The sequence below is a fragment of the Narcine bancroftii genome, chromosome 6 (assembly GCF_036971445.1).
Source record: "Narcine bancroftii isolate sNarBan1 chromosome 6, sNarBan1.hap1, whole genome shotgun sequence".
NCBI classification, from domain to species: Eukaryota; Metazoa; Chordata; class Chondrichthyes; order Torpediniformes; family Narcinidae; genus Narcine; species Narcine bancroftii.
The window spans coordinates 62281707-62292279 of record NC_091474.1 but is presented as its reverse complement, the minus strand read 5'-3'; the positions used below and the strand labels follow the sequence as shown (position 1 = coordinate 62292279).

Below are 10573 nucleotides of genomic sequence, written 5' to 3'. Positions count from 1 at the left end.
CTGGCGGTGGTCAATGTGGCAGGCACCAAAAGATTTCTTTAGGCAGTCCTTGTACCTTTTCTTTGGTGCACCTCTGTCAAGGTGGCCAGTGGAGAGCTCGCCATATAACACGATCTTGGGAAGGCGATGGTCCTCCATTCTGGAGATGTGACCCACCCAGATACAAAGCCAATACTTGGGGGTTACTCCCGAAACGTCGGTTACGTATCTTTATCTTTGCTAATATAAAAGACACTGTTTGACCTGCCGAGTCTCTCCAGCGTTGTGTTTTTACCTTTTCTGGGGCTCAGGTTGTATCAAAAGCAAATGTATTTCATGATGCAAAAGAGTAACGAACTTAATTAGTAAGCTATCTCCTCGTTTAAAAACCCAGCCCCAAATGTAGCAGTTGTTTTGGTTGGACAATGTCAATGTTGGCTTTGATACGGCTCCTTGGCTTTCGGACGTCCCGGGAACAGAATTCGCTCATCACGAGAACCCTTCGTGGTTCGCATTGGGAGGTTGCTCACGTGTCAGGTCCTCCCGTTCAGTAGAGAGCGCTGTAGCCGGATGTTTCACTCGCCCCGACCCCCCCTTCAGCTGTGTACGCTGACACCGAGGATGGAGTCGCGGAGGGCGGCCGGCTCGCTCACCCTACCCGTGGGGCCCGGCTCGCTCTGCTTCAACAAAGACGAGTTTCTGAAGGTAAATGTGCCGCCGACCCGATCCGGCTCCCCGACCCAGCAGTGGATGGCGGCTTAGGCTTGCCCGCCCAGGGTGGGTGAGGCTGGCAGCGGGGTTCCTGCCCCTTCGCACCGCACCACCCTCGGGCCAACATCCTCGCGGCTCTATTAGAAATAAAACTCTAAAGTCTGCAGACAATGCTGAAGAAACTCAGGTGGTCAGACTTTTTATAGCTGAGATAAAAAATACTTTTCATAACTCATTTCGGGCCTGAGCCCTTCATCAAGGTATATGGAAAAACGTTGACAGGCGCCCGAGTAAAAAGGCAAGGTGGGAAGGAGCACAGTCCCCAAGGTAATAGGTGGAGGAGGGAGGGAGGACACAGTAGCAAGTGGGGTAGAAGGGATGGCTAGGGGATTAGAGAGGGAAGGCGGTGGGGAGCTGAGAGGGGGGAAAGGAAAGGAGAGCAGGATAGCAGAAACTGGAGAAATCAATGTGTATGCCATCCGGCTGGAGAGTGCCCACTTACGTGGACGGTGGGACAGTACATAAGGCCGTGGACAAACGTGAGTATGGAAGTGGGACGCAGAACTGAAATGGGTGGCCACTGGGAGGTTCCTGTCACTGATGCAAACAGAGTGAAGCTGTTGGCTAAGCTGCTAGTCCCACCAGCTATGACCCCAGCCGAGTTCCTTTACATTTAAAGGAGCAAATGTGGTCTCATCCAATAAGGCAGAAAGGGTCACTGGAGTCTCCCTCCACTTCCCAGCTGCCCCCCCCCCCCCCCCCCCCCCCACCATTGATGTGACCTACCAGGATGGTTGTCTCAAGAATGTGCACAAAATCATTGACACAGCATCTTTCAGTTGCTCCCATTGGAGAAGAGCTAGAGGAGTATCAGAGCCATCATCACCAGGCTGAGGGACAGCTTCTTCCCATGGGCACTGGGAATGGTGAACAACCAAAGGATTCAAGATTCAATTTATTATCGTAGTAATAAAAGTGTTATATCACATGAAATTTATTTTTGCCTGCTGCAAGGCAGATGGATTCGCCACTGGCAGTAATTGCCTAAGCACCTCTTCCAGTCACAGAGAGGGAGAAGCAAAAGTCTTCCCCACCACCACCCCCACCCTGCCCCCAGAGTCACTGAGTGTCTGTAGATTTGCTTCCAGCGCTTCTGCTGCCCCTGTAGGCACATAGAGTCCAGTCCAAACCATTGGCATCCTGAGCTAATGCTAACCATCTGAGACTGTCATCTAAATATTTATTTACTTCGAGCAGTAAATTACTTGTCCTGCATATGTATTATTTGTCTCTGTGTGCTGTATCTGGTTGTTTTGCACCAAAGATCAGAGAATACTGTTTCATCGGGTGGTACTTGTACAATCAGATGACAATAAATTTGAAGTTGCATAGAAGGTGGAGTCACGATGGATAGGACAAAGGGAATACTTGTGATAGTGAGGCCAGGGATGAAGTGGGGATAAATTGCAGAAGTCCTCTGTTCAAATAGCTGATGGGAGCAGTCTAATAATGTAAAGAAAGAAAGAATTGGAGAGACCGGTAGCATGGACACAGACATGGTTCAAAAAAAAGTACTGGGAATGTAGGTTAATGGGGTGTAAATTGGGTGACACAGACTCGTGGTCCAAAATGGTCTTTTACTGTGCTGTGTGTATGTGTAGTCTTTCAGCCCACTGTCTATACTGATCATCAACATTAATCACAGCAGGTAAGCAAGAATATCTGCAGATGCTGGGCTCTAGAGCAGTACACAAAAGTGCTGGAGAAATTCAGCTGATCAAGCATCATCCATATGAAGCAGTAGGTTGTCCTGACAAAGGGCTCAGGTCTGAAATGTCACTGTCATTTGGTTCCCATGGATGCTGCGTGACCTACTGAGTTTCTCCAGCACTTTTGCGTACATATTAATAACATTTTGTTCATTCTCACTTGTGCATCAATTTACCAGAGATTCTATCACTCACCTACACATTAAGAAGTGTAAATTTGTCATAAATAGTAGGGCTATTACCTCAGCTTAGTTCTTTTTGGTTTGGTCTCTAACGAGGGTCTTGACTACTCCCTTTCCTCAAGTTATTCCATGTTGTCTTTGCTATTAACCTGCATAACAAGTTGTCTACTTTGCTATGTATGCTATTATATTCAATTTCTTTTAAAGGTTGCTACATTGACAATTTTTCCTTTGTGGACCTGATTAGAAGTGCACCTGTGCTACTTATGTAAATTTTCATTACGTATTTCCAAACGTCATCTGATGCTCATTTTCTTGAGGCCAGTTGTGAATTCTCAAATCAACAATTTTGTATAGTACAAGTTACAGCTAATTCTAATTCTAACAGTTGACATAGCAGTTAGCCCAGCGTCTTTATAGTGCCATCAATTGGAACCGCGGTTCGAATCCCACACTGTCTGTAAGAAGTTTGTACGTTCTCCCTGTGTCTGCATGGGTTTTTCCCGGGGGTTCTGATTTCCTCCCACCCTTCCAAACATAGCGAGGGTGTAGTTTAATTGGGTGGCACGGACTTGTGGGCTGAAATGGCCTGTTACTGTGCTGTATGCCTACATTAAAAAAAAAATAAAAATTTAAATCAGTCCTGATTTGGAACAAAATTAAAAAAAAAATCTCTTCTAGAGGAAGGCAGGCTTCAAAGTCCGGGGGTGGGGATGGTCGGGGGGGGGAACGGATGACACAATGCTGGAGAAACTCAGCAGGTCAGTGTACTTTATATAGTTAAGATAAAGATACATAACCAATGTTTCGAGCTTGAACCCTTCATCAGGGTATGACAAAATGTAGACAGGCGCACAAACAAAGGGGTGAGGGGGGAAAAGATTGAACTTTTGATCAGTTGTGTGTCGGAAGGACCTTTGATGCTTATCTTGTCCTTGGGCTTGGTCATTTTCTGTATGTATCAGAATGCTATATCTACAAGACCTTGTATCTATTTGAAAGATGCATTCTTTCATGATCTTGTTGGGTTTTCTATTTCTTTTTTCTTTGGCTTGGCTTTGCGGACGAAGATTTATGGAGGGATATGTCCACGTCTGCTGCAGGCTTGTTGGTGACTGACAAGTCCGATGCGGGACAAGCAGGCGCGGTTGCAAGGGAAAATTGGTTGGTTGGGGTTGGGTGTTGGGTTTTTCCTCCTTTGTGTTTTGTCAGTGAGGTGGGTTCTGCGGTCTTCTTCAAAGGAGGTTGCTGCCTGCCGAACTGTGAGGCGCCAAGATGCACGGTTGGAGGTGATATCAGCCCACTGGCGGTGGTCAATGTGGCAGGCACCAAGAGATTTCTTTAAGCAGTCCTTGTACCTCTTCTTTGGTGCACCTCTGACTCGGTTGCCATATAACACGATCTTGGGAAGGCGATGGTCCTCCATTCTGGAGACATGACCCACCCAGCGCAGTTGGGCCTTCAGCAGCATGGATTCGATGCTTGCGGACTCTGCCAGCTCGAGTACTTCGATGTTGGTGATGAAGTCACTCCAATGAATGTTGAGGATGGAACGGAGACAGCGCTGATGGAAGCGTTCTAGGAGCCGTAGGTGATGCCGGTAGAGGACCCATGATTCGGAGCCGAACAGGAGCATGGGTATGACAATGGCTCTGTACATTCTGATCTTTGTGTGTTTCTTCAGGTGATTGTTTTTCCAGACTCTTTTGTGTAGTTTTCCAAAAGCGCTATTTGCCTTGGCGAGTCTGTTGTCTATCTAGTTGTCGATCCTTGCATCCGATTAAATGGTACAGCCGAGGTAGGTAAACTGGTTGACTGTTTTGAGTTTTGTGTGCCCGATGGAGATGTGGAGGGGATGGTAGTCATGGTGGGGAGCTGGCTGATGGAGGACCTCAGTTTTCTTCAGGCTGACTTCCAGGCCAAACATTTTGGCAGTTTCCGCAAAACAAGACGTCAAGCGCTAGAGAGCTGGCTCTGAATGGGCAACTAAAGCGGCATCGTCTGCAAAGAGTAGTTCACGGACAAGTTGCTCTTGTGTTTTGGTGTGAGCTTTCAGGCGCCTCAGATTGAAGAGACTGCCATCCGTGCGGTACCGGATGTAAACAGCGTCTTCGTTGTTGAGGTCTTTCGTGGCTTTTTTCAGCATCATGCTGAAGAAGATAGTAAAGAGGGTTGGTGCGAGGATGCAGCCTTGCTTCACGCCGTTGTCAATGGAGAAGGGATGGGAGAGCTCATTGCTGTATTTGACCCAACCTTGTTGCAGTTGGATAACCCTGTTGAGGAACTTGGGGGGCATCCGAGGCGCTCTAGTATTTGCCAAAGCCCTTTCCTGCTCACGACGTCGAAGGCTTTGGTGAAGTCAACAAAGGTGATGTAGAGTCCTTTGTTTTGTTCTCTGCACTTTTCTTGGAGCTGTCTGAGGGCAAAGACCATGTCAGTAGTTCCTCTGTTTGCACGAAAGCCACACTGTGATTCTGGGAGGACATTTTCGGCGACACTAGGTATTAGTCCATTAAGGAGAATCCTAGCGAAGATTTTGCCTGCAATAGAGAGCAGCGTGATTCCCCTGTAGTTTGAGGAGTCTGATTTCTCGCCTTTGTTTTTGTACAGGGTGATGATGATGGCATCATGAAGGTCCTGAGGCAGCTTTCCTTGGTCCCAGCAGAGCATGAAAATCTCATGCAGTTTGGTTTGCAGAGTTTTGCCGCCAGCCTTCCAGACTTCTGGGGGGAATTCCATCCATACCTGCTGTTTTGCCACTTTCAGTTGTTCAATTACCTTATATGTCTCTTCCTGGGTAAGGACCTCATCCAGCTCTAGACTCAAGGGCTGTTGAGGGAGCTGGAGCAGGGTGGATTCTTGGACTGAGCGGTTGGCACTGAAAAGAGATTGGAAGTGTTCTGACCATCGATTGAGGATGGAGATCTTGTCGCTGAGGAGGACTTCGCCGTCTGAGCTGCGCAGAGGGCTTTGGACTTGGGGTGAGGGGCCGTACACAGCCTTTAGTGTCTCATTAAAAACCCCTGAAGTCGCCAATGTCGGTGCTAAGCTGGGTTCATTTGGCGAGGCTAGTCCACCACTCATTTTGGATCTCCCGGTGTTTGCGCTGAAGATGGCTGCATGCGAGACGGAAGGCTCGTTTTTTTTCTCTGGCCAGGAAGGTTTTGCAAGGTGAGCCTGGTGGGCAGATCGCTTTTTTGCCAGCAGCTCCTGGATTTCCTGGTTGTTTTTGTCAAACCAGTCCTTGTTTTTCCTGGAGGAGAAGCCCAATACCTCTTCAGTGGATTGCAGTATGGCCATTTTCAGCTGATCCCAGAGGGTTTCAGGAGACGTGTCCGTGAGGCAGTTTGCATCCTCGAGCTTTGCTTGGAGGTTTGCCTGGAAGTTTCCTCTCACTTCGTCTGACTGCAAGTTTCCAACATTGAACCTCTTTCTGGGGGCTCTACTGTTCTTGAACTTTGGCTTGAAGTGAAGGTTGAGCTTGCAGCGAACAAGCCGGTGGTCAGTGTGGCATTCCGCGCTGGGCATGACCCTGGTGTGGAGCCCATCTCATTTGTCTCTTCCTCGCACCAGAACGTAGTCCAGGAGGTGCCAGTGTTTGGATCGGGGATGCATCCAGGTAGTCTTCAGTCTGTCTCTCTGCTGGAAAAGGGTGTTAGTAATGACAAGCCACTGTTCTGCGCAGAGCTCCAACAGGAGGCGCCCGTTGTCATTGCTCTTGCCGACACCATGCTTGCCAAGGATTCCTGGCCAGGTTTCTGAGTCTTTGCCGATGCAAGTGTTGAAGTCACCAAGGATGACAACCTTTTCGGCTGTAGGGGTGTATTGGATGAGGTTGCGCAGTTCAGTGTAGAACTTGTCCTTTCCTGCTGGTTCCGCCTGAAGGGTTGGAGCATAGACACTGATGAGAGTGATGCGTCGCTTGTTTTGAAGGGGGAGTCACATGGACATGATCCGGTCAGAGTGGCCTGTCGGGAGGTTTTCGAGTTTGGAGGCAATGGAGTTCTTGACCATGAAGCCAACACCAGATAGGCGTCGTTCAGCCTGAGGCTTGCCAGACTAGTAGAGTGTGTAGCCCGCACCGTGTTATTGGAGGCTGCCTACATCTGCAAGGCGGACTTCGCCGAGAGCGGCTATGTCGATGTCGAGTCTGAGGAGTTCATGTGCGATGAGGGCAGACCGACGTTCAGGTCGGTGGCTGTCAGCCTTGTCTAGCATGGTTCTGATGTTCCAGCATGCTAGCTTGAGTTTGTGTGCATCTTTTGAGGGGGAGGACGTGGACATGTCCTCGGGCCTGCGCCAAGGAGCTTTTAGGTGGAGTGCAGTGTGCGCAGTACTGGCCCCACCCTTTACACCCATGGTTCGTGTGCCGTGGCCAAGCAAGGTGGGACGTGGCAGCGAGGTCCTTGGGTCGTAGGTTTTATATCGGAGTGTCCTCCTATTTTCTTTTTTTTTCTTTGGCTTGGCTTCGCGGACGAAGATTTATGGAGGGGTATGTCCAAGTCTGCTGCAGACTCGTTGGTGACTGACAAGTCCGATGCGGGACCTTCTCCTATGCAGGTTGCTTAAAGGTATATGCAGTGCCGGATTAATGTAACAACAAAAGTAGCATATGCTAAATGCTTGCTCTATTACTAGAGTGCTATACTGCCTTCAACTTTTATGAATGACTGGGTGTTTAAGGTTAGCAATTTTAGTCAATTATCACTTTTAATCGGGGTTATTATTTTAACTAATTAATGGGAGTGTGGTATCTATGAGATACATATATGACGCACAAATATGAAGGTTTAGCATTTGAAGCTGAAGGTGTTTTACTGTTGAAGCAAATTTGCACTTGGTCAGCACAATTTAAATTGAGTATTTGAGTGCATAAACTGCACTTATCATTTGCAATTTATCTACCATGACAAGATCAAGTAATACCATGCTCTTAGAGTAAGTGTCTGCCCCGCTGAGGCCTTCTTTGTACCTCTCTTCCTGCTAAAGATTAGAAATTTCTGGGCAATTCTTAATGAACCCTTCCTTTCATGGAGGCTGTACTGGGTGACATGTAGAGAGAGTGCGGCCAACCCGTGAGTATGTATAAATTAGATGAAGAAATTTGCCAAACTCTGCAAATCAATTAATTCCATCGCTATATCAATGTTGTATTGCAAGTGAAACGAGGAAGACAATTAACTGGCAGCTATATCCCTATCTCGGCTGCACCATTTCATCAGATGCAAGGATCGACAATGAGATAGACAACAGACTCGCCAAGGCAAATAGCGCCTTTGGAAGACTACACAAAAGAGTCTGGAAAAACAACCAACTGAAAAACCTCACAAAGATAAGCGTATACAGAGCCGTTGTCATACCCACACTCCTGTTCGGCTCCGAATCATGGGTCCTCTACCGGCACCACCTACGGCTCCTAGAACACTTCCACCAGCGTTGTCTCCGCTCCATCCTCAACATCCATTGAGCGGTCACACCCCTAACGTCGAGGTACTCGAGATGGCAGAGGTCGACAGCATCGAGTCCACGCTGCTGAAGATCCAGCTGCGCTGGATGGGTCACGTCTCCAGAATGGAGGACCATCGCCTTCCCAAGATCGTATTATATGGCGAGCTCTCCACTGGCCTCCGTGACAGAGGTGCACCAAAGAAAAGGTACAAGGACTGCCTAAAGAAATCTCTTGGTGCCTGCCACATTGACCACCGCCAGTGGGCTGATAACGCCTCAAACCGTGCATCTTGGCGCCTCACAGTTTGGCGGGCAGCAGCCTCCTTTGAAGAAGACCGCAGAGCCCACCTCACTGACAAAAGGCAAAGGAGGAAAAACCCAACACCCAACCCCAACCAACCAATTTTCCCTTGCAACCGCTGCAATCGTGTCTGCCTGTCCCGCATCGGACTGGTCAGCCACAAACGAGCCTGCAGCTGACGTGGACTTTTTACCCCCTCCATAAATCTTCGTCCGCGAAGCCAAGCCAAAACCAAACCAATATCCCTACAACATTAGCACTGCAGGGTATGGCTTGGGATTGCAGTCAATGTTAAATGTGGGTCCTGTTGTAATTAGTTGAGGTGCCTTTCATAAAACCACTAAAGTCATAGGGTGGTATTCGAAAAGAAAATTCCACCTGGATCCTGTGAGTCAACGAAGCGCTGCCCTTTTTTATCCCCCCTCCCCCCAACCACCCCTCCCGAATCAGTGACTTCACTTTTAGTTCCCTTCATCGAATTTGCCGCAGAGCGTGATTCATTTGGTGATTGTGACGGGCATAGTTATAGGATCCTGTAAATTTAAAGCAGAGAATCATCTCTGCTCAGTTTACCCGTGCCCAGGATATGTGAATATTTCAATTCAAAAATTAAAAATTGCCGACAGAATCTTTTGAATTCTAAACTACAGCGTATTTTTGTCTTTTCAATTCTATGTTCTTGTCTCCAATGTTCATACATTGATTAGGAATGCATTTTAACAATCTGTTCATTCACTAGATGACCCGTGCATATGTGTGCGATATTTAACCTTGTGAAAAGACATTTTTTAAAATTGCACAAGTATAGACTACTTTCTACCTGTTGTTATTAACAACAGGAAGTCTGTACTTATGCAAAGCAGTTTTTAAAAATGTCTTTTCACATGGTTAAGTTTTGTATGTACAGGCATGGGTTTATGTGTTTTAAGATTTTAGTGTATTTTTTTAAAATTTAGGGCCCCTTTATAAATTTCCATAATAATGCCAAGACAGAAGAAGAAACTAACGGGCTACAGGCCCTGCATTAGCTTAATTCGGCCCTGGGTATATGTTCATATTCTGAATTTCTGTAGTAATAACTAATGTAGTTCGGTAGGCTGGAAATGTGTTTATTTATTTTCAGGATGATTTCGATGTGGATAATTTTGTGTCTGAAAGTAGAAAGCATGTCCAATTGGAGACACTTCGAGATGATCTGGAACTTTATTACAAGCTCCTGAAGACTGCTATGGTTGAACTGATAAATAAGGATTATGCGGACTTTGTCAATCTTTCCACAAATCTGGTAAAACTCTTTAAATTAAATCAACATTTATTTTTGGCTAGTGTGCATCACCTTAACCTTTTTACTGTTTTGATTTGCAGGTTGGTATGGACAAAGCTTTAAATCATCTAACAGTACCACTGGGTCAGTTGAAAGAAGAGGTGAAGGTATGTAGTTACATTTCATCCTTGCTTAGTTATTGATCCGGTTGTAGTGTGGATTTATGAACCACAAAAAATTTATTGATGATGATGAATTTATTGTCCTGTGCACAAGTATAATGGATAGATGCAGCAAAATCCTTGTTTGCTGCAGCCATGCAGGTACATAAGATGCACCAATAATGTAAATTGGCTTCAATGCAATCAATAAATTCACTGTTGTTGGCAGAATAATGGGTATTGTTAGGTCTGCTTTGTTCATGAATGAGTGAGACAAACACCAGGCTGAGTCGAAATCAGGGTTCTTTGTTCTTTATTACCGGATTGTAACACTTGCGACTAACCATGTTAGTCGGAGAATGCATTCTGCCGTTATCAGCAAAATGGTGATTTTTTTATACCCTTGGATATGTGCTTAGAACATCATCATATCATTACTTGTCCAATGACTAAAACTGTTGCTATCCTTTCCCTGCTAGCTTCCTGCCTCTCAATCCATCAATGTCTCTCTTATCTTGTAAGTACAAGGATGCATTCACATCTTGTTACAGCCCTGCACATTCCCATCTCATGATGTTTTACCTAACAGGAGTACAAGGACACCTCCCCTTCTTGTTACAGCCCTGTACAGGGTAACTCCTTACACATTCCCATCTCATGATGTTTTACCTTACAGTATTGATGAGTCAGAATATAGGATGGCAACTGAAAATCTGGTTGTGTGGTGCCAGAACAATAACCTTGCTCTTAATGTTAGT

At 46.5% G+C, this 10573-nt stretch overlaps 1 protein-coding gene across 2 annotated transcripts in view; it reads left to right on the top strand.

The window, feature by feature from the left end:
- Nucleotides 1–479: 479 nt before the first annotated feature.
- cog2 (component of oligomeric golgi complex 2) overlaps nt 480–10573 on the top strand; it is a 93629-nt gene continuing 83535 nt past the window's right edge. The window contains exons 1-3 of one of the 2 annotated variants that reach the window (XM_069885054.1): nt 480–684; nt 9514–9675; nt 9756–9821. In XM_069885054.1, the coding sequence (XP_069741155.1) occupies nt 550–684; nt 9514–9675; nt 9756–9821 (363 nt within the window). In that variant the 5' untranslated portion in view covers nt 480–549. The remainder of the gene's footprint in view (nt 685–9513; nt 9676–9755; nt 9822–10573) is intronic. The other variant, XM_069885053.1, reaches the window with a different exon arrangement.